This window comes from Hemicordylus capensis, chromosome 2, assembly GCF_027244095.1.
Source record: "Hemicordylus capensis ecotype Gifberg chromosome 2, rHemCap1.1.pri, whole genome shotgun sequence".
NCBI lineage: Eukaryota > Metazoa > Chordata > Lepidosauria > Squamata > Cordylidae > Hemicordylus > Hemicordylus capensis.
The window spans coordinates 240324107-240350004 of NC_069658.1; the positions used below are offsets into that span (position 1 = coordinate 240324107).

At 45.2% G+C, this 25898-nt stretch overlaps 2 protein-coding genes across 10 annotated transcripts in view; one reads left to right on the forward strand and one right to left on the reverse strand.

Annotated features, from left to right (window-relative positions):
• Positions 1-18538, reverse strand: LOC128347517 (zinc finger protein OZF-like). 5 transcript variants are annotated; one of them, XM_053302413.1, is made up of 4 exons: positions 18428-18538; positions 12842-12968; positions 11285-11404; positions 1-3898 (listed from the first exon to the last, which is right to left on the reverse strand). In XM_053302413.1, the coding sequence occupies exons 2-4, from the start codon at positions 12873-12875 to the stop codon at positions 2520-2522; spliced, it is 1533 nt and encodes a 510-aa protein (XP_053158388.1). In that variant the 5' UTR covers positions 12876-12968; positions 18428-18538; the 3' UTR covers positions 1-2519. The 5 variants fall into 5 exon arrangements, with proteins under 5 accessions (XP_053158388.1, XP_053158390.1, XP_053158391.1 ...); XM_053302415.1 differs by lacking the exon at positions 11285-11404; XM_053302416.1 differs by lacking the exons at positions 11285-11404; positions 18428-18538 and adding an exon at positions 8388-8494 and having other exon boundaries at positions 12842-12964.
• LOC128347534 (zinc finger protein with KRAB and SCAN domains 7-like) overlaps positions 11563-25898 on the forward strand; it is a 19195-nt gene continuing 4859 nt past the window's right edge. For 2 of the 5 annotated variants that reach the window (XM_053302452.1, XM_053302453.1), the window contains exons 1-2: positions 21360-22089; positions 22660-22786. In XM_053302452.1, coding sequence (XP_053158427.1) covers positions 21931-22089; positions 22660-22786 — 286 coding nt within the window. In that variant the 5' untranslated portion in view covers positions 21360-21930. Of the gene's footprint in view, positions 11610-19706; positions 19904-21359; positions 22090-22659; positions 22787-25898 lie in introns of those variants that run through there. The other 3 variants (XM_053302449.1, XM_053302450.1, XM_053302451.1) reach the window with 3 other exon arrangements.

Consider the following 25898-nt stretch of genomic DNA (forward strand, 5'->3'; position numbering starts at 1 on the left):
TGGGTTAAGTGCTGTTTAATAGGCATCACTTGCAAATCTTCCGAAAATATTCCCAGACACACAGCATCTTTTCCTTCTAACCGTGGTAGAAAAAACAACCCTTCATGTTTAACAACTCCTGATAACACTGAAGCAACACAAGCATCAGCTGACCACAGCAGAAAGAAATCATTTCCCCCTACACCTGACTTCCATGCAAATGTGAAGGTTCATTGAATATTACAAGTTCATGCCCAGCTGCAAATAGGACAGGGCTGCACAATTTCCTACAGATGTTGTCCTACAACTCCCATAATCCCTGGCTGTTGGCCACTATGGCTGGGGATTATGGGAGCTGTAGTCCAAAACACCTGGGGGGGGGGCTAAATTGAGCAGGCCTGAACTAAAGAGAGAGGCATGATCAGAAACTTGAGAATGGAGTTTAGACAGGAGAGAGCCAAGAGTCTGCCAAGGTGGTCTGGAAATGAGATTGTGGCGTGAGTTCATGGACATCTCACTTTTGCCTCTGGCAAGCAAGGGTTTTTGCAGATTTTGGTACTGTTCCACAAACACTGCAATGCTTCCTTGCCTGGAAGCAGCCAGATTGGAGGAAAATGGGTTGATGAGAACAAATGCTTCTTTCAAACACCCTCCAGCTTCCTTCCCCAAAATTGCCAAACCCTTGCTTTATTCCAATCACCGCTCCAGCATTCAATGCACAAGGTGAACTATTGGAATCATCATGGAAGAGGCAGCAAATGAAATACACGATCCTCACCAAGACCTTGCCGCACTCTTGCACTGAACATATGATGTCTTTAAGAGCAAAAGATGGCAGCCGTGGGTGAATTTCATCCCTAGCAATTGAAAAAGTAGCAAAGAGATTTACAAATTAGCTGAACTGTTCACTTAAAAAAAACACAACCGAAAATGTAGGATTTCCCCAGTAAAATTCAACACCTTACCAGATGAACAGAGAACAGCTAATATAAAACAATGATGCCCTCCTCTTTTGTTGTATGCCATGTTCGAGGCTGTTTGGTGGGAAAGCTGCCTAGAAAGAATAAAATGAACACACGCACCAAATGCTTTCAAAAAAAGGAAGGAGGGTCAATGGATTCAGGTTTCCCTGTAACAGAAATATCTATAGTATCACCCTCTTTACATTTCTGTTAACATCTAGAAATATGCAAAGAACAAGAGAAAGTGTGAGCAAATACCCGAATTCGAAGAAGTTGATTCCAGCAGAAATTTTTCTCCAAAAATAACATACTGGTAGGTAGTACCTTCTGCGGTTGTTATTAGGGGATGTCTAAGGTGGCAAATAGGGATATGCATGAATCAAGGTTCGAGCACTGATTCGAAGCCAAACCAGTTTGTGGGGCCTCCAAACTGATCCGACTGGTGGAGCGCAGCGCTGGGTGGAGGGGCGGTGAGCAGCACCTTTAAAAGTGAGCAGATGCCACTGCCACTGCATGCAGCTTCCTGCTGTGATGGCTCTCCCGCTAGCAGCCCTCGCACAGTAGGGATGTGCACGAGCCTGTTCAGAGGCCCTTTTATGGGCCTCCGAATAGGTTCAAACACTGGCCGGTTCGAAGGGGTGTGTGTCTGCCTTTAAGGGCAGGGGAGGGTGCATTTACCCCCTCCCTCTGCTTTCCCCCCGCTGGCGCTTGGTTTTCTCAAAGTCCATCAGGGCGGCAGGGTACCTCCCTGCCGCCCCATTGCCCTGTTTACTGGAAGTAACCAGTACTTGATGTGCCTGCACGTATCAGGCCCCGATGGACTTTGAGAAAACCAAGTGCTGACGGGGGGAAAGCAGAGGGAGGAGTAAATGCACCCTCCCCCATCCTTAAAGACAGACAACCCCACCTTTGAACAGGGCCCACCCGGTTCCGTGCACTGTTGCACAGTGGCAGCATGGCAGTGGCACACACATGGCCTTCACACATGCGCATGGCCATGTGTGTGTCGCCGCTGTGCCATGGAGACACAAGGACTGCTGGGGGGAGGGGTGTACCACCACAACAGGAAGCTGCATGGAAGATCTGCTCTCCTCACTTTTAAAGGTGCCACTCACCACCACCCCCGGCAATGCACTCCACCAGTCAAATCAGTTCGGTCACCTCATGAACCAGTTTGGCTTCAAATGAGTGCTCAAATCTCAATTCGTGCACATCCCTAAAGGTGGATCATCCACCTTAGTTATTTCTGTGCACTACACAGTTTTACCTCTCTTTGCATTCTGATGAGGATACAATATGACTGAATTTAAATCACAAAATCTCTGGTTATCTTTGTGCATTCATTTATCTATTCACCCATCATATTTGTACACCGCCCCAATCTTCTGTCTCTGGGTGGTTTCTTACACTGAAGCACTTTTCGAACCCCAGCCAGTTTCTTCCCTGTGTGAATTTTTGTGTATTTTAAAGCTGATCCATCACAGAAACTTCTTACTACATGTAAGAAGCATGAGCATCTAAAGGTTTTTTCCATAAGTGATGTGTAATAAAGTTTAATTTTCTATCTCCTGAACTTCTCTATAGATTCCCTACTACATGCATTATTTGATGTGAAGTAAGACCATCACACTGACTGAAGCTCTTTTCACATTCTGGGGACTTAAAAGAGTCCTTTACTGTGTGCATTATTTTGTGTTTGAGAAGGTCTGAGTTTGCACTGTAGCTTTTCCCACACTCTGGGCATTCAAATGGTTTCTCCCCCAGGTGACTTCTCCGGTGTGAAGTAAGCCCATCGTTCCGACTGAAGCTCTTTCCACATTCCAAGCATTCAAAGGGCTTCTCACCTCTGTGGCGTTTCTGATGGGACGCAAGACCATCACTCCGACTGAATCTCTTTCCACACTCCAGACATTCGAATGGTTTCTCACCCGTGTGCGTTCTTTTATGCTTAATAAGGTCCGAGCTTGCACTGAAACTCTTTCCACACTCCAGGCATTTAAAGGGTTTCTCTCCGGTGTGGGTTCTTTCATGTTTAATAAGATCTGAACTCTCACTGAAGCCTTTTCCGCATTCGAGACATTTGAAGGGTTTGTCTTGTGCATGTCTTCGCAGATGGGAGTTAAGGGTTCCACCATGACTAAAGCTCTTCCCACATTCCAGGCATTTAAAGGGCTTCTCCCCTCTGTGACTTCTCTGATGTGAAGCAAGCGCATCACTCCGACTGAAGCTCTTCCCACATTCTAAGCATTTAAACGGTTTCTCTCCTGTGTGGGTCCTGAGATGGAACGTAAGGTGTGTGCTCTGATTGAAGCTCTTTCCACACTCCAGGCATTTAAATGGCTTCTCTCCTCTGTGGCTGCTTTGATGCGAAGTAAGCCCATCGCTCCGGCTGAAGCTCATTCCACAATCCAGGCATTTAAAGGGTTTCTCTCCTGTGTGGATTCTTTCATGTTTAATAAGGTCTGAGCTGACACTGAAGCTTTTCCCACACTCCGGGCATTTAAAGGGTTTCTCCCTTGCATGTCTTTTTTGATGCGAAGTAAGGCTATCACTTCGACTGAAACTCTTTCCACACTCCAGGCATTGGAATGGCTTCTCTCCTGTGTGGATTCTGTGATGGGAAGTAAGGTGTGCGCTCTGGCTGAAGCTCTTTCCGCATTCTAGGCATACAAATGGTTTTTCTCCTGTGTGGATTTTCCAGTGAATATCAAGGCTCGATTTACGGGTGAAGGTTTTCCCACATACAGGGCATTCATTATTTCCTTTCTGCATTTTCTGTTGGACAGGAATTTCGTGGATGTCATAACCTGGGCAAGCAAAGACCTCCTCTGTTTTGTTTTTCTCTGGTTTCTTTAATCCATCTGGACTCTCAATGTTCTCTCTCACATCTGGACGCTTCATGCTTTCCTCCATCTCCCGATGTGCTTCCTTTTCAGTTGTCCTCTCCCACACATCCCCTGCGGCAAGAAAGAGAGAAATCTGACATGAGCACAAGGAAAAAATAAGGCTTCCAATCAATCAATTTAGTAAATCAGATGCTGTGGATAATTCCAGAATATTTATTATTTATTTATTTTAATTTAATTGACATACCGCCTGACTTCAAAGGCTCTAGGTGGCTCACATAAATAAACACAATAGAAATAGGATAAAACCAACTATTTAAACAACAATTAAAATTTAAAACATTCAAAGATAACAGCAATTAAAATTTAAACAGCAATTAAAACCTTCAGAAAACTCAGAAAATCTACTCAATATAAGAGTTGGCTCTAATGGACATCCTTTTAAGATTTGGCAGGGAAGCTAATTCTGCCACAGATTAGTCTGTTGATGGATTTATATTAATCATAAATCAAAAAGCAAATAATATCATTTAAATGAGACAGTCATTAGAATCACAGTTAGAGGGTTCTTAAAGGCCATCTAGTTCAATCCCCTGCTCAACACACTAATCCAGATCTAAAGCACCCCCAATAGATGGCTGTCCAGCCTATGCTTGAAGACCTCCAATGAGGAAGAGTCCATCCTCCCTCTAAGAAATTGTTTCCATTGTCCAACAACCCTTAATCGTTAAAGCAATTTACTCTAACGTTCTACTGAAATCTATCCTCCTGTAATTCAAGCCAATTGGAACTGGTCCTGCCATTTGAGCCAGAGAACAAGTCTTTGGCCGCTTCTACAGACTAAGCAGAGTCCAACATGGAGCAAGCCCTGGGGCCGGTAGTAGGAGACGACCTGTGTGGGCAACTTCTAAAAATACCCATTGTGTCATTCCAACGTACCATGCCTCCACATGGGATATCAAGATCCCTTCACCAGTGCCATAGTTGCCCTTGATGGTCTCCTGCTAACTGAGCAAAGAGGCACTTTTAAAAAGTGGTGATTATCTTTATTTAGCAGGGGGAAAGCAACTGGCCCTATCCGTCCCCAGCACAGCATCCCTCCAGTGACTGTTCCTGGTGTCTATCTTTTTTCTTTTTCTTTTTTAGAATGGGATCAGGGAGCCATTTTATTTATTTAGTTTATGTCTATGTAAACTGCTTTGGGAACTTTTTTTTGGAAAAGTGATATATAAACATTTGTCGTATTCGTATTGCCTGCTGCTAAGACTGACCATCTGCTGCAGCTCCTCTCTCCAGCTCAGTTAAGCCTTCTCCTCACATCCCTTTGCTTCAACTCTAAAGCCTCCTGTAACCCAGGATATAATTTTGTCCCAGGTGTGTGAAGAAGTCTTGATCTGTAAAGACCCATTCTAGGTAGTCTGGGTCACAAAGTGATAACCCTGAGCCATGATTTGCTTTCCAGCAAGGTCAGCGGTCTGGGGAAGAAAGATCTATGCTGCATTTCAGACAGCTTAACACAGGACCAAGGGAAACAATATAGGTTTTGAAACCGGTGGAAAAATCTTGACTAGTTCATTGGTGGCTAGCAGGACACCGCAAGAGGACCACAGGGTCTGGAGAGCCAATCTCTTTGATACATTACTTGTGTAAACTTGGGTTTACTTGGATGTCCACAAAGGAAAATGTAAGGATAGAGAAAGAGCATTTTAGTGTCCCAAGTCACGATTACCCAATACAGATTTTATTAATTAACATATAAATGTTCTGGTCGAAGTATCTACAGGAGAACATCATTAATCACGGATTCACGATCTGTGGTTTCGCGTATTTATTTTATTTTATTTTTAAATTTATTTTTACATTTCTATACCGCCTTTTGTTAAAAGAAAACCCCAAGGCAGTACTCTACCTCGGTATACGTGGGAGGGGGAGGTAAAAAATGGTTAGCTCTGCATATCCACAGGTTTTTTTGGGGTGGTGGCCCAAAATGACCTCAGAGGTAATTTCCGACCTCCATTTTTACACAGAGAGTCATTTTATGGCTCATTTTTTTAAAAATGGGCAAAAATTGGTGATTTTCAGCCAGTTTTCAACTCTTGGGGTTGTAGTCAAGCAGTTATTGCTTGACTGATGGGGACCCATGGAGCATGGTAATCACATCCCCCCCCCCGCATTTCAAGGGTATTTTAACTCTGCTTTTTAAAAAAATCACAGAAAATGGGCAATTTCTGGGGGGCATTCCTGGACTGCTGGGGACCCATGGAGCACACTAGGCCATAACCCCCATATTTCTAGGGCCTTTCGAGAGGAAAGGAAAGGAAAGGAAAGGAAAGGAAAGGAAAGGAAAGGAAAGGAAAGGATTGTGCCATCGAGTTGGTGTTGACTCCTGGCAACCACAGAGCCATGTGGTTTTCTTGGAAGAATACAGAAGCGGTTTACCATTGCCTTCCTCCCGCGCAGTATGAGATGATGCCTTTGCTGTTGTCACTGAAGTGAGTATCTGCCTCCAGCACCTTCCTATATCGAGGCTGCCCAATATAGGTTGTAAGATTTTATTTTATATTGAATAAGTGCATAGATAGGTTAGCCATATTGGATTAGATTAATGCTTGACATGAATCTGTTTGCTTGCTACAATTTAGGCCTTGATCTTAGCATGAAGCCATGAATGCCGTCATAGAAGGTGGATTTTTGAATCCCACTCAATGCTCCAAATTAAGATATCCTCCTTATAGGCCTGTACCTAAGCCTCCCACAGTTGGACAGAAATGAGACCATGCCAAATTCCCCTGTTGCTTGACCATGTCTGACTGCGTCAAATTCCCCCTTTTTTCAGCAAACCTTCCATGCTGCCAAAAGCAACCCCATCTAGAGCTTTTGTCTAAAATTAGAGAAAATCGGCCTGTTGGCTTGGGCACACTTCCTCATTTTTCAGTACCTCAGATCGAAAGACTTGGTGTTCCATTTGAAGAGGGGGTCGTTCAGCCCATGCCTCGTTCCTCTTTTGCATCTTCCCTAGCCAATGATATTAAATGTCAAGGGGGAGACAGGTTGCTGGAGGGTCATGGATGGTCAGGACCCCCCTTTCTGTCCAATCACCGTTAGTGCGTGGGCAGATCGGGTGGGGGTACTTAAGACCCTGATCTGGAGCAAGAGGGGGGTCGGTGGGACCAGTGAATGCAGAAGGTGAAGAAAACAGAGGAAGGAGGGGAAGGAACCGATTGCCCAATCTGACACACTTAACATCTCGCAGAAGAAGAGGAAACATCCGTTTCCTTTGGGTAAGCTCAGGGGAATTGAACAAGCCATAAAGAGTGAGTGAAAGTTCTGGCAATCTAGAGAGAGCGTGAGCTTGATATTGCTTTTAATTGTTGAGAGAGAGAGAAAGATTAAAATTCTGTGTGCGCAAAACTCTGTACGCGCTGCTGTGTTTCATCCGAACATTGGTAAGAAAATAAATCTGTTTTGATTAAATATAATCTCTTCACTTTTCCTCGTGTCTTCTTGAGTCTTGGGATTCTTGACAGCCAGTACCATCAAGAAGGACCCACGTCTATGAATGTGAGGATTTTTGGAGCCCTCAATTATTCCTGGTTGCAGGGATTTTAGAGGTGTCAAAAATCTCTTACAAGGTGACTACAAATATATATTTACTAGGCACAGCCTGGGAAGCACACAGGTGGGGATTCAAACTAACAGTGTCTTGCTCCCTAGGCAAGCTGTTTCTCCGCTGTGCTACCACAACCTTAAAAAAAGGAGAGAGAGAGAGAGAGAGAGGCAAAATTGGTGATTTTTGACCGATTTCTGACTCCTGGGGGGGGGCATATATTGACTGCTGGGGACCTGTGGAGCACATTAGGCCACCCCCTCCACATTTCTAGGGCCTTTTAGCCCCATTTTAAAAATTAAAATTAAAAAAAATGGTGATTTTTTGGCAAATTTTCCTCTCCTGGAACCTAACCCCCATGATCCCATTACCCAGTAATAACCCAGTATTCACAGTTTCCGTATGAGTGGTAGTAGCAGAGAATGGAACCCCTGCGAATACAGAGATTCTACTGTATAGACATAACCAGTGTTCCCTCTAACAAATATTCCCAGATGTTGCAGACTACAACTCCCATAACCCCCAAGCAAAAGCCATAACAGCTGGGGATTCTGGGGATTGTAGTCAGCAACATCTAGGAATCCCTATTAGAGGGAACACTGGACATAACAACAACAAATACAATGTATGTCGGTCCAGGGCAGCTCAGGAGTTCATAGAGGCCATGACAACTATGGGCCTATCCCAAAGTGTCCCGGGACTGATGCACGTTGCAGGCCACACACTTAATCTGGTCTTTCACTCTGATGGGGGTGGTGTTCCGTGGGTGGAGACTCCTGTGATTTCACCATTGTCATGGACGGACCACCATCTGGCTAAGGTTGGACTCACAGTCACACCCTACCTTCGCAGGGGCGAGGGGCCCATTAGAATGGTCCGCCTGAGAAGGTTATTGGATCCCATAGGGTTCCAAGAAGCCTTGGAGGGATTTAGTGTTGGCTCTGCTGGCAATCCTTTTGATGACCTGGTGGAGAACTGGAACAGCAAACTTACCAGGGCAGTAGATATGATAGCTCCTAAGTGTCCTCTCCAACCCGATTCAAAAATTGGCCCCTCGATATACGGAAGAACTATGGGGACTGAAGCGGCAAGGTAGATGACTGGAACACAAGTGGAGGAAGACTCAACTCGAATCCGACAGATTACAACATAGAGCACATTTGAAGATTTATGCTCTGGCAATACTGGTGGCAATTCTTTTCAGCCCATACTGTGTTCAGCCCATACAAGTTCATGTCCAGTGGAGTTGTAAGAGGGCTAGTACATGCCCCTCCTCACTTGAATCAGAATTTGGAACCACCAATTACCCATTGTGACATGTTTAATGATTTTTGTATGAATAAAATATCTTGTATTTGGGCCGACTTTGATTTAGACCCCACAATTACTGCAGTGTCTGAATCGAAGGTGACCAGTGACTTCTCTTATGTGGTTAGACTAGATCAGTTTCAGCTTGTGACTCATGAGGATGTGGACAAGCTGCTTGGAGTGATGCGACCTACCACCTGTTCACTTGACCCTTGCCAGACATGGGTAATACTATCTGGCAGGGAGGTTGTTGTGGAAGGCCTAGTAGAGATCATAAATGCTTCTCTGAGGGATGGCAGGATGCCTCCTTGCCTTAAGGAGGCAATTATCAGACCACTTCTGAAGAAGCTTGATTTGGATTCCTCAGAGCTGGGCAACTATAGGCCTGTCTCCAACCTTCCGTGTTTGAACAAAGTAACTGAGAGGGTGGTGGCCTCCCAACTCCAGGCAGTCTTGGATGAAACTGATTATCTAGACCCATTTCAGACTGGCTTTCAGGTGGACTATGGGGTGGAGAATGCCTTGGTCAGCCTGATGGATGATCTCTAAGTGGGAATTGACAGGGGAAGTGTAACTCTGTTGGCAGCTTTCGATACTATTGACCACAGTATCCTTCTGGAGTGTCTGAGGGGGGTGTGGGGTGGGAGGCACTGCTTTGCAGTGGTTCCACTCTTATCTCTCAGGCAGATTCCAGATGGTGACCCTCAGAGACTGTTTTTCAAAAACTAAACTTCAGTATGGTGTCCCTCAGGGCTCCGTAGTGTCTCCGATGTTGTTTAACATCTACATGAAACCGCTGGGAGAGATCGTCAGGAGATTTGGTGCAGGGTGTTATCAGTATGCTGATGACACCCAAATCTTTTTCTCCATGTCAACATCATCAGGAGAAGGCATAAGCTCCCTAAACACTTGCCTGGAGGCAGTGATGGACTGGATGAGAGGTAACAAGCTGAGACCGAATCCAGATAATAATAATAATAAGAATTATTATTATTATTATTATTATTATTATTATTATTATTATTATTATTATTATTCGATTTCTATACCGCCCTTCCAAAAATGGCTCAGGGCGGTTTACAAAGAGAAATAACAAACAAATAAGATGGCTCCCTGTCCCCAAAGGGCTCACAATCTAAAAAGAAACATAAGACACACACCAGCAAGAGTCACTGGAAGTACTGTGCTGGGGGTAGATGGGGCCAGTTACTCTCCCCCTGCTAAATAAAGAGAATCACCACAGTAAAAGGTGCCTCTTTGCCCAGTTAGCAGGGGATAAGAGGGAGGTACTTATTGTGCAGGGTCGAAACTCATGAGATGATTTTGATTTGCTAGTTCTGGGGGTGCTTCCAGATGCAAACCTCTCCCTGGTGTCCCAGGTTGAGGCTGTGGCCAAGGGTGCCTTTTATTAGCTTTGGCTGATACACCAGCTGCATTCATTTCTTGAGATAAATGACCTCAGAACAGTAGTACATCTGCTGGTCACCTCCAGACTTGATTATTGCAATGCGCTCTATGAGGGACTGCTTTTGTACATAGTCCAGAAACTACAGTTGGTTCAGAATGCGGCAGCCAGGTTGGTCTCTGGGTCATCTCAGAGAGACCATATCACTCCTATCTTAAAAGATCTACACTGGTTGCCAATAAGTTTCTGGGCAAAATACAAGATTTTGGTTATAACCTATAAAGCCCTAACAGCTTGGTCTCTGGTTATTTAAGAGAATGCCTTCTTCACTATAAGCCATACCACCCATTGAGATCATCTGGAGAGGTTCATCTGCAGTTGCCACCAGCTCATCTGGTGGCTACTCAGGGATGGGGCCTTCTTCGTTGCTGCCCCAAGGCTTTGGATCATACTTTCTGATAAAATAAGAGCCTCCCCATCTCTTACAACTTTTAAAAGGTAGTCAAAACGCATTTGTTCACCCAGGCTTTTAATTAGATATTGTTTTAGTTGTTTTTTAAATAGTTTTGACATTTTAAATTTTAATTGTTGTAATGTTTTAATCTTTTTATCTGTTGTTTTTATTGTTTTGTTGTAAACTGCCCAGAGACTTGCGTTTTGGGAAATATACAAATGTGTTAAATAAATAAATAAATAATAAAAATAAATATATACAACTTTTCAAAGCAGTTTATACAGAGAAATTATAAATAAATAAATAGAATGAATCCTTGTCCCCAAAGGGCTCACAATCTAAAAAGGAATATAAGATAGACACCAGCAATATTCACTGGAGGGATACTGTGCTTGGGGTGGATATGGCCAGTTGTTCTTCCGCAGCTAAATAAAGAGAATCACCATGTTAGAAAGGCGCCTCTTTGCCCAGTTAACAAGGGTGATTACATTAGGTGATTAGCAGGGGTGATTATAATAGTGATTACATTGTAACTACTACACTAGCATTTTTGGGACCTCAATAACCCCTAGTGTCATAAGTGCATAGCATTTTCAATTTCTCATGAAATGCAATAGGAGTTGTCAATACCCCAATATTCATATTAGTAAAAACAGCACTTTTAGACAATAATACAAGGGTGTAGCAGAAGAAACAACAAAGGGCACTTGACCTTTTTCTGACCTGGAACATGGAGCTGCAGAATACTGGATATTATTATTATTATTATTATTATTATTATTATTATTATTATTATTATTATTATTATTTCCTTCTCAGATGGGGTATGATCCACCCTGACCTCTGAGTGTAAAAGATACAATTATAAAAAAGGAACCATGGTTGTAGGTCTGACGGAATCTTCTAACCTCTGGCAGTTGATGACATAATCCATAATCCATGTTCCAAACCTTTATCTACACACCTGCTGACACTCTCAAAGAACTCCAAAAGGTTAGTGAGGCATGATTTACCTTTGCAGAAGTCATGCTGGTTCTCTCCCAGTAGGGTATGTTGTCCTATGTGCTTTACGATTTTATCCTTGAGGATGCTATCCATCAATTTGCCGGAACAGACGTTAAGCTCACCGGCCTGTAATTTCCCTTTTCGCCCCTGGATCCCTTTTTGAAAATAGGTGTTATATTTGCTACTTCCCAGTCCTCCAACACAGAACCTGATTGCAGGGATAAGTTTTTGGGTTTTTTTGCAGGGAGGTCAGCAATTTCACATTTGCGTTCTTTGAGGACTCTTGGATGAATGCCATCCGGCCCTGGCGATTTGCTAGTTTTCAATTTTTCCAGACAGTTTAGAACATCATCTCTTGTCACTTCTATCTGACTCAGTTCTTTAGCCTCCATCCCTGAAAAGCCTGGTTCAGGAACAGGTATAAGCTCAGTATCCTCTGCCGTGAAGACGGACACAAAGAACTCATTTAGTTTCTCTGCAACCGCCATATTATCCTTAATAATCCCTTTCACTCCCTCATTGTCGAACAGCCCAACTGCCTCTATGGCAGATTTCCTGCTTCTGAGTTTTTGTTATTCCCCTTGATGCTTTTAGCTAAATGTTCCTCAAACTCTCTTTTCACTTCCCTTATTGTCACTTTGCATTTCTTTTGCCACAGTTTGTGTTCCTTTCTGTTCTCTTCATTTGGGCAATTTTGGAAGGAAGTCTTCTTCCTCGACTTAATGGTACCTTTCCTCCTTTTGGGTACACATACTAACTGGACTTCTAGTATTGTGATTTTGAGTAAACTCCATGCATTCTGGAGCAAAGTGTCTCTCTTGATTTTCCCTTTCAGCTTTCTTTTCACCATACTCTTCATTTTGGAGAAGCTTCCTCTTCTGAATTCAAAGTGTCTGTCTTAGACTTCCTTGGTGATTCTCTCCTCACACGTCTGCTGAAATTGATTGCACTATGGTCACTGTTCCCTAAAGGGTTGATGACACTGACATCACACACCAGGTCCTGGGTGACAATCAGAATTAAGTCCAAGGTTAAGGTTAAGTCCAACTCTCTGGTTGGTTCCATGACCAACTGTTCTAGGGCTGTCATTTATTGTATCTAGAAATCGGATTTCTTTGTCATTTCCTGACTCGGAATTTACCCAGTCTATGTGTGGGTAATTCAAGTCAACCATTATTACTGCCCTGCACCTCCTTGACACCTCCCTGATTTCCTCCCGCAACTCCCAGTCACTGTCAGAGTTTTGACAAGAAACCAAGAAAAAACATGCCTTACCTGGAGAGGCCACATTCCCATAATTCTCTAGCATGACTTCCCTGTGCAGAACCCTGTGGACTGGATCGAGCACAGCCTACTGGTCCTTAGTGAACTATACGGCCAATTTTTCAAAGGACACCAGCACCTAAAAGAAAAATACATATCTTATCACTTATCAATTCCCCTATCACACATTTGTGTTTACACACAGGCCTCCATCAAAGACTTGAGTGAGAGGGTAGATCTATGAGAGGAGGACAGTTCTTTAAATGTCTGTTTAAGGATAATATTTAATACGATTATTATAGTATTAAATAAATATATTTAATACTATAATTATTTAAAAAGACAAATCTATTATCTCTTTCTGGAAGAGCAGGAAATGTTATGATCCTTATGGATGTGTAACAGGAGCGCCTGTGGGTGAGAGGAAGACACTGGCAGTCTCAGAGTAACTCACAGATATGTCAATTTCACAAAAATCTGAAGAAAAAGAAACCTAAGGGGGCAGCACCTCTTCAACTACCCCAATGTAGCTCAGTGGAGTGCAACATTAGCAGACTCATAGGGCACTTAACAGGCAGCAAGGTGAGTGGAGCTAATGGAACGCAGTGAGGCTATTCACACAATTGTAGAAAATCAGGCTAGCCTCCGCTAGCTCCATTTTCTACAACCGTGAGAACCACCGGGCTCGGCTGCAAGCCCGGTGGTTCTTAAGCGGGTCACCCGCTTCTGTAGCTCGGGGCTTAAACTGGATTTGCGGAGCGAGCACTCCGCAAACCTGGTTTTTGGAATCGTGAGTAGATGTGTTGCGGCTCCACGTCGTGGCTACTCACGAGGAGACCCCCGACCGGGAGGCTGAAAAGCTGCCTCCCGGCTCAGGAGTCTCTCCAATGTGCCCTGAGTGCTCGCACAGGGAATACTGGAGCTTCCGGGGGCCGTGCGACTCCCGATCCTCCCAGCCCCTGCCGGCTCCGAGCTGGCAGTCGCGTGGGCGGCCGATCTGGCTGCCCAAGGCTGCATCCCTGGTCGTCTGCGGGGAGAGCAGGCTTAGCCCGCTCTCCCCACAAACCCTATGGAGGCGGGTCTCCTTGATCGTGAGCCCCGCCTCACTGTCAGAGGGGGCGGAGGAAGAGTTTGAAGAAAAAGAGCAGTAAATTTCTCAGGTTGAAGAATCCTCCCTCAAGAAATCATAAGTACTTCTCTTCCTGAGGTGGGGTAGGGGGGGACTATCTAAAACTTTTTAGTGTTCTCACCAACCATTTCACACCTTTGTGGTTCTGAGGGGGAAATGGGTCAACACATTTAAGCTCCCTCCACTCCGGCTAACTGAGCAAAGAGGCACTTTTTAAAAGTGGCGATTCTCTTTATTTAGCAGGGGGGGAGCAACTGGCCCTATCCATCCCAGGCACAGCATCCCTCCAGTGGCTGTTGCTGGTGTCTGGCTTATGATTCTTTTTTAGACTGTGAACCCTTTGGGGACAGGGAGCCATTTTATTTATTTATTTATATCTACATACACCACTTTGCAGGCACGGGCCATGAACGCGCCTCCGGGGTGGTGGCGGCGGGCGGCTTCTTTAAGTGTAAACGGAGCCAGTGCTCCGAGCCGCTCAGCAGCCCCCGCAGCGGGGAATTGCCTCCACCACTCACCTGGCCGCTGGCGGGGGCTTGCCTTTGGGAACTTTTGTTGAAAAGCAGTATATAACTGTTCAACGTATTCATATTATTGGCGTTATTTATTTATTATTAATTTGTTCGATTTTTAGACCGCCCTTACAAAATAGCTCAGGGCGGTTCACAAACATCATAAAACAGTTAAAATCAATCAATGACTGGGCATAAAAAATTTAAAATACAATAAAGCAGCTAAAAAATAAAACAATTCTTAACAATAAAACTGAACACCAGTGCCCCCCCCCCCAAAAAAACCCCTAGAAAATAGAAAAAATAATCTGGTATGTGAAGTAAGGCCTAAGTTAGAGCAGGAACTCCTGTCTTTGTTGCTAACTTGTCTTTTCCATCTTGCTCAGGCATAATATATGCACACCAGGAATATACTGCAACATTTGGTTGCAGGTTCATCCTTTAATACTATAATTAGCTATCTTCACTTTTTGTTGTTGTTGAATGATCAGTGGACAACAAATAATGTATGCTTCATTTTCTGACGCAAAGATCGCTTGATCTAGAAACAGCCAAGCTTTCAGGGCCAACATCTCTATTTATTTATTTACATTTATATCCCACTCTTTTTCCAAGGTACCCAGAGGCACATGGTTTTTTTTAATCCTCACAACAACCCTGTGAAGTAGGTTAGGCTGAGAGTTAAGGGACTGGACCAGAGTCACCCAGTGAGTCACCATGTCTGATGGGGATTTGAACTCGCGTCTCCCTGGTCCTAGTCCAACACTCTAAGCACTACATTACACTGGCTTTATGTGTTTATTTTAAAATGTGTATCCTGCCTTTCCCTACAGACTCAAGGCAGCTAACAAAAATTAAAAGAAAGCAACAATAAAAATACAATATATAAACAGCATAAAGTAAAGCGGGGGGGGGCTTCCCCCTGGAAGCTGCACATCTGTTTGGGGATACTGCTTTGGGGATACTGAAGTAAATTGCAGTTTTGCATCACTGGAGACACAATTAGCCCCAACCACATGTTCTGCCATGCTGCGGCACTTAAAAAAACCCCAATGGTTTAGAGGCTGTGCACTCCCATAGGAAAATAGGAAGCTGCCTTATGCTGTCAGTCCACTGATCTAGCTAGCTCAGCATTGTCTACACTGACTGGCAGCAGCTCTCCAAGGTTTCAGGCAGGAGTCTTTCCCAGCCCTACTTGGAGATGCTGCCAGCGTTTGAACTCGGGACCTCCTGCTGCAAGGCAGATGCTCTACTACTGAGCATCTCATAAGGAGAGCTTTAGTGCAACAGATCAGGGGTCCCCCTACCAAGTATCCTGCTACCAACAGGATACTGTTGGCTGATCTGAGGCTTCTGGGAAGCTGAGAAACAGTCCATGAAGTTCTGGGAAGCTAACACACTCCTGCCCCCAGCAACTGGTGTGTAGAGGTACACTGCTCCCAAGACTGGAGGTTTGACTAGGCCATTCTATTTTACTATTGCCATTAATAGCTAAGAGCCACTGATAATGTTTTTTTAAAGTCTACTGCATGGGCTTATACAAATATACTATGAAGGGAGTGACAAACAAGTTTTTGTTTGTCACTCTTCTAAAGTCAAGAGATTTAAAAACACACACACGGGCATGCACACACACACACCAGTTCAGCAAGTTTTCAGAACAGTGAAGCTGGAATGAGGAAAAATCTACCCATGCACGGCACTGACTGGGCTCTGAGATCTTGAGCTTTTGCTCCCAAACTACAAGCCCCAGAGCAGTTTAATCTCTTTAAGTGCATTTACTTTGAAGATTTGTAGCCCACCTTTTGATTTAAGGATGGCCATACTTCGGAAATTCTTCCTAATCTCTAGCTTAATCTGCTTTCTTATCATCTCAGCCCACTGGAACATAGGAAGCTGCCATATACTGAGTCAGACCCTTGGTCCATCTAGCTCAGTATTGTCTACACACAGACTGGCAGCAGCTTCTCCAAAGTTGCAGGCAGGAGTCTCTCTCAGCCCTATCTGGAGATGCCAGGGAGGGAACTTGGAAGCTTCTGCATGCAAACATGCAGATGCTCTTCCCAGAGTGGCCCCATCCACTAGGGGGAATATCTTTACAGTGCTCACACATCAAGTCTCCCATTCATATGCAACCAGGGCAGATGCTGCTTAGCAAAGGGGACAAGTCATGCTTGCTACCACAAGACCTGCTCTCCTCCCACTGGCTCTAGTCCTGCTCTCAGGAGCAAAAGTGAACAAGTCCACTCTTCCTCTTCCTCCTCCTCCTCCTGCTGTGTGGCAGCTCTTCAGGTATTTGAAGCCTGCTATCACATCTTCCCTTAGCCTCCTAGCTAAATGTGCCCAGCTCCTTCCACAGCTCCTCCTAGGACTTGCTTGCAGACCTCTCACCATCTTGGCTGTCCTCCTTTGAGCCGGTTCCACTTTATCAGTGTCCATAAAGTGTGAGACCCAGAACAGGACACACAAAAACTTCACAAGGAGCTGGGCGCAAAGTGGGGCTCCAAAGAATGCTAGAAGCTGGCCTGGGAGATAAAGCTCTGAAAGATGCTTACGGGACAGCGAAACAGACGGTGCAGTTTGGGCTAAAGCCACAGATAAGACCCATGCAGGAAGTCTGGCCGGGAGGAGAGAGCAGTTTGTGCAGGTTAGGATCCGTGCAGGCAGTACACAGAATGCTTGCTGCAGTTCTCACTTCCTGCCGCCCCTTGTTTTTTGATTTTTATTCATTGATTTATTGTTCCGTTTTTATGCCACCTTTCATAAAACATCCCAAGGCAGTTTACAAATATTAAAATACAATAAAGCCCCATAAAAATCACATTAAAACCTTTAAATCAGTTAAACAGTAAAAACCATAAAACACCAAACAAACAAAGAACAATCTCTATAAAAAAGATAAACAGAAGGGGGAAGTGAAGAGTCCCCGGCTGCCCGTAAGGGGTAAAAGCCTGAACAAATAAAAAAGTCTTTAGTTGTTGTTTTAAAGCAGCCACAGATGTTGTTTGTTCGATTTGTTTGTCACAGAGCAGACATTAACTGGGTGAGCATTCCACTGCCCAGGGGCAACAAATGTACACACATTAGACATCAGCCTAGGGAGATCATCCATGAAGACTGAGGAGCAGAATATGCTCCCCCAGTGCTCAAACTATAGGGAGTCTAGAGGGGGCTCAGATTCAGTATGAAGCAGATGCATATGTTAGTGACTACTTTTAGAAGGCTATGGGGGCATGATTTGGTTAAAATAGTGTCAGGGTGCAATCAAAACCTGAGAAACTACTCCTCAATTTAAAATTTGGGGAGGGGGAGTGAGAAGACACAGGGGTATATTTTGAGGGAGTTCAGCAAAATGAGGGGAGGACTTCACTGCTTGCAGGGGAGGATCTGCCGCGGTGAACAGGAGCACCAGGAGGTGGACGTGAAATTGTGGCTTTGAGGAACGTAGGAATATTGGAAACTGCCTACCGAGTCAGACCATTGGAGCATCTAGCTCAGCACAGTCTACACTGACTGGCAGCCATTCTCAAGGCTTCAGGCAGGCGTCTTTCTCAGCGCTACCCGGAGATGTCAGGGATTGAACTTGAGACCTTCTGCAGGCAGGACAGAGATGCTCTACCACTGAGCTACAGTTTTTGCAAAGGGACCAACACCTCTCACCCCCCACCCCACCCCACCCCGCCGAGTAATTCGTGTACTGCACTCCTCTGACCCATACCAACAAGAGACGGGATTAACTAAAGTCTGAAAAGGGGCTTCTGAGGTTGCAGTTCCATGCACACAGTTGCCAAGGGCGGCGGAGTGGAGAACAAAATCTTCCCTCTCTTTTTTTTTTTTTTTTTTTACAGCTCCCCCCCCCCCAAACAGCAATGTCTTGCCCCACGCTTCTACCCAACTTTGCACCTTTAACTCTTTAATCTCCCGCCCCCGCCCCCGCCCCCGGGGAAAGAAACTCACGAGACAAATTTCCCTTTTTTGCAGTCGGCCGGAAGAGGAAGAAAATGAGAGAGCCACACACAGCCAACTCTTTGGTCCGTAGCCCGGATTTCCGGGCGATTTTTGGAGGCCTTTCGCTGCTTCTCTTTAGAGGGGGGATTCTGACAGCTGCTCAAAGGAAACCCTGTTTGTAAAAGCCAGGACTTTTTCTTTGCTGGGACTTGACATCATTGTCTTCCAAAAGTAGAAACAAAGACAGAAATTCATGCTCTTCCAAATTCCAGTCTTATTCCAATTGTGGAGTGGATATACATATATATATATAGACACACACACACACACACACTCAGTGCCTCCTGGCTTGGAAGGATTGTAGCTCAGTGAAAGGATCTGTTTTGCATGCAGAAGGTCTCAAATTCAGTGATCCCTGGGCTCTCCAGATAGGGCTGGGAAAGACTCCTGTCTGAATCCTTGAAGAGCTGCTGCCAGACAGTACTGTGCTGGAGCAATGGTCTGACTTGGTATGAGGCAGCTTCTTGTGTTTCTATGAGGGAACACATATGAAGTGTCTAATATTATTTCCATATTACAGGTGTACATAACAGGGGAAGGGGCTGAAAGATCTTTTTTTTTTAATTAATTTTTATTTTTAAAAACAATTATCATGCCTTTCCATTTGAAAGAAGTATCCAAGGCAGGGTTCACAACCAACAATAAAAATAAACTAAAAATAAAAATGATCATATATCACCATGGGGGCTGATAGGGTGATCATATATCACAATCACAAGTGGTTTTGACAATGCTGCAATGTAATCCAGTGTTATTGTCACCATATTGCTAGTGGTGTTGGGGTGGGGGATGAAAAGTGGGTTGCAATGATCTTGTAAATTTCTTCTTTATTAACATAGCAATAAGCAAATTAGATGTAGGGATACAAACACTATGTATAGGTCCAGTGCATGAGAAGTAATCGTTCTGCTTTGTTCTGTGCTGGTCAGACTTCTCTTGGAATTGATGAGTGACTGATTGATTAAGTGCCATCAAGTTGGTGTCGACTCTTAGCGACCACATAGATAGGTTCTCTCCAGGATGATCTGTCTTCAACCTGGCCTTTAAGGTCCCTCAGTGGTGCATTCATTGCTGTCCTAATCGAGTCCATCCACCTTGCTGCTGGTCGTCCTTTACTGCGAACTCAAAGATAGTGGATTTTTTTAACCCCAGATATAAATCAGGCTACATTCTAAGGCACAGTGAAAAACCCAAATTGTGTGTGAACTGTTTCCCCGATAACTTGCAGGGTCTTCAGGGTAAATCTGGTGAGTTAAAGGTCTTCAAAAGCCTCGTGTGAAAAGCTTCCTGGTTTGGATTGAGAATTAATACATTGAGAGCTAATACGCCCTTTATCAAGGTGAACAGTTTTTCTCTTCGAAATCGGAAGGGCAAGGGAAGAAGCCCCACTTTGATTCCCGACTGAGATGCCAGCAAAGAGTTAAGGTGAGAGAGACATGAATCCTAGAGACTCCAAAAGGGATGTGATTAGCATCAGTCTCTTCCTGGCTGGCCCCCTTCCCTGGGAAAGAGGAGGACTCCAGCATCATTATTTTGGAGAGCCACGCGTGTGTTTATTTGATGGGGAGTCTTGTGGGAGGGTGATAAAAAGGCCAAGGAATCAAGGGAGGAGGGAGTGGGTGGACACCCACCCCCGCCAGAGCAAAGCCCAGAAAGTGAGTGGGGTAAAGGGGGGGGGAGAGAGTAACTCCAGCCCCCCAGTTCAGCTCCTGTATGGGGCTGATCCCTCTGCAGTTCCTCCCAAGCCAAGCCAAGCTTCTTTCCTGCTGTTTGCAAAAAAAGGAGGTTTTGAGGGGACTGAAGCCAGTTTTCAAGCTACTTGCCATATATAACTTTGTAGAGCCCTAATGCGAAAGATGGTGGTCCCTGAAGGAGGAGAAAAGGGAAGAAGCAGATCTGGCTGGAGTATTTGGGGAGGAAAGGGTGTGTGTGAGAGAGAAGACTGTTGTGGGCAGCGGGGGACACAAAGCCAGCCTTTTCGGGGAGAAAGTACTGCATTGGTCTGTGCTGTGGCTTGCAATGAAGGAATCTCCTCCTTCCGTTCCCTAGGAGGGTTTCCACACAGAGCTGTTACTGCGAATCTTCTCCAGAAGAGGGTGTGTGGGTTCACACATCAGCCAGACTTACCCCGAAGTCCATTTGAGATCTTTGAAGCACCCCCCACAGAAAATTGGGCTCTCTCTTTCAAATTATAGCTTGTCTCGATGTATTTCTAGGTTTTACAAATCCTGTTTTTAAGCAAGTCTTTCTGAATACACTGCAGCAAATGCCAGGGAGAGGCACTGACTTAGAGGCTTCACGTAATCATTAACATGATAAGAGCAAAGTATTCTTTAGGAATGCAAAAAGAACTGCCTTACCTAACTGTGAAGAGTTAGGTAAGAGTTAGGTGGAAAAACCACTCTGTAAAAGATCTAGTTTCAAAACCTCTGTGTATGCTCAAGTTGACTTCTTAAAACAATATTAACAGAGGGGTGGTTGGAGGAAGAAAGCTGTTGTGGGCAGCGGTGGAAAGGGGGGACAAAAATAGGGATGTTCACGAACCGGTTCGGAGGCCATGTTAGAGGCCTCTGAACCGGTTCGGAACCGGACCAGTCCGGCGGTCCGGCACTGAGGGGGGGGTCTACCTTTAAGGGCGGGGGGGTTAGAACTTACCCCTCCCGCCGCTCTTACCCCTCACGCATGTGGAGCATGCATGCTCCTGTTACTGAGACTTCCTGGCAACGACGGGGGCAGGGGCGGCAGGGAGGAACGCTGCCGCCCCAAAAACTTCGATTTAAACTGCAGCGCCGGAGGGGGAAGAGCGGTGGGAGGGGTAAGTTCTACCCCCTTACCCTTAAAGGTAACCCCCCCCTCAGTGCCGGACCGGACCGCGCCGTGCGGTTCCATGCACATCCCTAGACACAAAGCCAGCTTTTGCCGGGATGGGGCACTGCATTGGTCTGTGACTTGCAAAGGAAGGAACCTCCTTCCATTCTCTAGGTGCCCTGTGGATGTTTGGCTCCTTTCCTATAGGGGAAAGTCTCTGTAAGGAGCTTGAATAATCCCCTCTCCTTAGTGAAATGCCTCAACCATTTGAGGATGTTCTACTCCAAGCACAGAATTAAGTTTGAACTTTGCAGAACTCAGTGGCCCCACCCATTACAGCAATTCCTGTCTGTTGGTGAAAGAACTCCGGCCTTCTTGGAGGCTGTCTTTGGAGCACAGAATTGGAGATGGAAATGCAAGACTCAGGTGGCCCAGAGACCATCAAGGCTGGGAGCGGTGAGGAAATCTGGGAAAAGGCTCTACAGGAATTCCTGCACAAGGACACGCTCTCTTCAGATGTACAGTGCCAGCGCTTCAGGCAATTCCGCTACTAGGAGGTTGAGGGGCCACAACAGGTTTGCAGCCGACTCAGCCACCTTTGCTGTCAGTGGCTCAAACCAGAGCAACACACAAAACACCAGATCATGGACCTAGTGATTCTGGAGCAGTTTCTGACCATCCTGCCCCCGGAGATGGAGAGCTGGGTGAGGGAATGCGGAGCGGAGACCAGTTCGCAGGCAGTGGCCCTGGCAGAAGGTTTCCTCCTGAACCAGGCAGAGGCCAAGAAGCAGGAAGAGCAGCAGGTGAGAGAGTCGGTGGATGGTCAAATGAATTTTCTTCATTATGTATATTAAAAATTGTAATCCCAGCTTTTTGTGAAAACTCAAGGTGTCACTAATATGAGAAAGAAGTAAAGCTAATTAATGGTTAAGTCTGATTACTGAAATAGAGAGTAATATATGTCGGCCTCTAAGAGAGCCCTAAAAACCTATTGGTTTGGCCTGGCCTTCCAAGGCTTGTAAAGTGTTGTTGTTTTTTAAAGTACTTTAATTGGTTTTAAATGGTTTTAATCATTTTTGAAATGTTTTTATATTGTTTTAGCATTGTTTGAATTGTGGGTTTTATTTCTTTTTAAAAGGTTGTACACTGCCCAGAGCCTCTGGATGGGTTGGTTTGTAAATGTTATAATATAATATAATATAATATAATATAATATAATATAATATAATATAAGCAAGGAGAAATTTCCTTAATTTAGCCATATTTCTCTTAGCGTCCTTGCAGGTGGAAATCTCCTAACCCTCCTCCTCCCACTCACCCTCCTCTGCCATTGCTTCCCCATTCCCTGCCTGGGATTTCTGTTGATGTTTCAGGTGCAGGGTCGACTTGCAAAAGCATCTGCTGCTGATTCTGAGGCAGAGAAGGCTCTATCAGATGCCAGTCGGAAGCTGCTTCATGGGGGGACCTCCCAGGAGGATCATGCAGATGCCGCCTCACTAGGTAAGGAACCATGGATCACACCTCTGCTGGACCTCCCTCCCTCCCTCCTCTTCGGGGGATCCAGGAGGGGAGGGGAGACGAGACTCTCGTAGTTTGACATCACAATTGTCACTTGTCTGGGGAATCCCCAAGTGGAGGGATGGGGTGGGATAAACACCTTGGACCCCCCCCCACACACACACAGGGGAGGGCAGGGTGAGTATATTTATTCGACTGTGAAAGATGGGGGCCCTTTCTACTCGGAGGAGGGATCAGTGCTAACGTCTGTATAGGAAAACAGCAGTCCCAACACCACCACCCTACCCAGAAAAAGCTTATCCAAGAGTGAAGCCTCCACTGAATAGCCCAGCAGCCCACAATCCTCCATTTGCTCTGTGCTTGGCACACTCTTTGCCATCTGGAGAGATCTTCCAGCCTCTTGTGAGTTTCTGCTCCCTCTGCTGCCTTTCGCTCCTGCTTTGGCCAGAGCGGGAAAATAAGCTCCCTCACACCAGCAAGAGAGTCATTTCTCCTTCTCTGGTGGTGGAAAAAGCCCTTCTAAAAAGGTGGGAGGCGCATGCACCTTGATCAAAGCGTCAGGGCACATGCGTGCCTGTCACTATTAATAATAGTCTCCTGCCACAGTCAGAGCGGGAAAGCCAGTTTCCCCACACCAGCTGGGTGAAGTATAAAGTAGAATCCTCCCTCCCTCCCTGCCTTGTTGTGCATTATTGTAAGGTGCAGGATAACCCTCTTTAGACATTTAGAGGATGAGATTTCATTGCCATGAGTAGGTGACGCTTCAGTACAAGGAATTGTACGTGTCATATACTTTCCCCCTTAAACCTATAACCCAGTGGGAAGTTAGAGTGGGAGTATCCTCCTTATATGTTAAGATTTTTTAAAGCCTGTCTTTAAAAAAAATTACCTTCCCTACCAAAAAAGAAGAAAGAATTAAAGCATTTTTACTGCCATTTGCTTTTCCAGTTTATTTAATTTGGGTAACTGCTTAGTCAACTTTCAAAAATATATATTCTGTCTTTGTTTTTGTTTTTTAAGCAGAATTCCGTTTTATTTCAGATTTGCCATGCAGGTCCCAGATTGTAAGGACGTGCCCGAAATGTTTCAGAGTTGATTATAGAAGCCTCCAAAACATTTCGGCCACCGGAGCCATTTCAAATTTTGGAGGTGGTGGGGGTGCTCCCTGAAGGGCGGGGGAGGGTGCACTTACCCCTCCCACCCCATTTCCCCCACCGGCGCTCCGTTGTATCAAAGCCCCTCAGGGCAGCAGCGTACCTCTCTGCCCCCTCATTGCCATCCTCGGCCAGAAGTATCGGGCGCGGGTGTGCGCGCATGCAACGGGGTCACGCACATCCAGTATTTCTGGCCACTTCTGGTCAAGGATGGCAACGGGGCGGCACGGAGGTGCATTGCAGCCCTGAGGAGCTATGATACAAGCGCCAGCGGGGGAAATGCAGCGGGACGGGTAAGTGCACCCTCCCCTGCCCTTAAGGGAGCACCCCCGCCACCTCCGAAGCGTGGAGCAGCAGTTCTGGGCACATCCCTACCAGATTGTGTACCCACCCATCCCACAATAGTTTCTTCATTTTATTTTTTTAAAATTATATGCAGTCCTTCAACAGTGTACCTAGAACAGGTTACAAAATGATTTACTGTTTTTATTACACTTAAATGTGAAGCAAAAGAAAGTAAAAATACAATTTTATAAATAGATATAATCACAAATATATATTCTGTCATCTTCTTTTTTTAAAGCAGAATTCCCCTTTATTTCAGATTTGCCATGCAGTTCCTAGACTGTGTATTTTTTTCAATGACACTATACCAGCATCCAATGCTTAATTTAAAAAAAATCTTCTTAAAACAATAAATTCTTATTATATAAGCTTCCCAAAGTTCTTTATGGCAGAGAGCTGGTGTTTTTCTGCCTTCTTGTTCTGTGATGTTCAGGACAGGACCCACCCATCCCACAAAAGTTTCTTCATTTTATTTTTAAAAATTATATGCAATCTATCAATAGTGTTTCTAGAATAGGTTACAAAATGTTTTACTCTTTTTATTACAAATAATTGTGAAGCAAAATAAAATAAAAATACAATTATATAAATAGATATAATTGTAAATTAAGTTTGTTTCCATATTTATGGGGTGTGTGTGTGTGTGTTGCATCTCTAAGGGCACTGGCACATAATAATGCATATGTGTGCACACTGCCTGGATATTGCCACCCAGAACAAAGTTCATTCCACTCGCTGATGAAAAGAATTAGAGGGGGAAGACTGGGCTGGAGTGTGTGCACTGTGCAGAGGTGCTCTTCTTAAGACCGCCGGGCCTCTGAACGCTCCTTTCCCCATGATTATAATTCATGTGCAGGGCCGATTAATGTTTTCTGAAGTGTGCAAGACGTGTGGGTGAAGGGCCAGGCTATACCTGGCGTAAAAGGGTGACACAGCTTGTAGCTTTGAGTCTCGGCTGTTACCAAGGAATGATGAGTGGGGCCGCCATTTGGGTTGGGACCTCTTCTCTGTGTGGTGTAAAGATTTATAGGTGGGGGGCCCCCAATCTTTGCTGGCCCCCCCCCCAGTTTTTTTATCAACGGAGCCTGAACCAGCTCTTGGTGGCCCTGCTCACACTTCTAGTCTCCCTTTCATATGTAACTAGGGCATACCCTACTTATCTAAGGGGACAAGTCATGCTTGCTACCACAAGACCAGCTCAGACTCCCCCTGTTTGTATCTATCCTGCAAGAAGCTTGAAATCTCTTTAGAGTCCACAGCTGATGTGATGGGCAGTGCTCAGAGGCACTCTTATCCCTGGATTTTGGGGCCAAGGCCCAGGGCCTCCACACCTGCTGGGGGTCCCCAAATAATCTGTTGTCTGTCCTGGGTGGTGTGGTTTGTCCCCTCCACTACCTATGTGTTAAAATGATGCTTAACTTGCAGTGGGGGTTGGGGGAACACACCTCCAAAGGCCTTTAGGTCCTAGCTCCAAAATTACCTCAGTGCCCCTCTGGCAGTGGTCAGTCAGCCTGACCACTGAGCAGGGTTTTAAAGAGTAGTTGCCCTGCAGGCTTGATGGGAAGGGCAACACGTGGGGAAGGAGATTGGGAAGT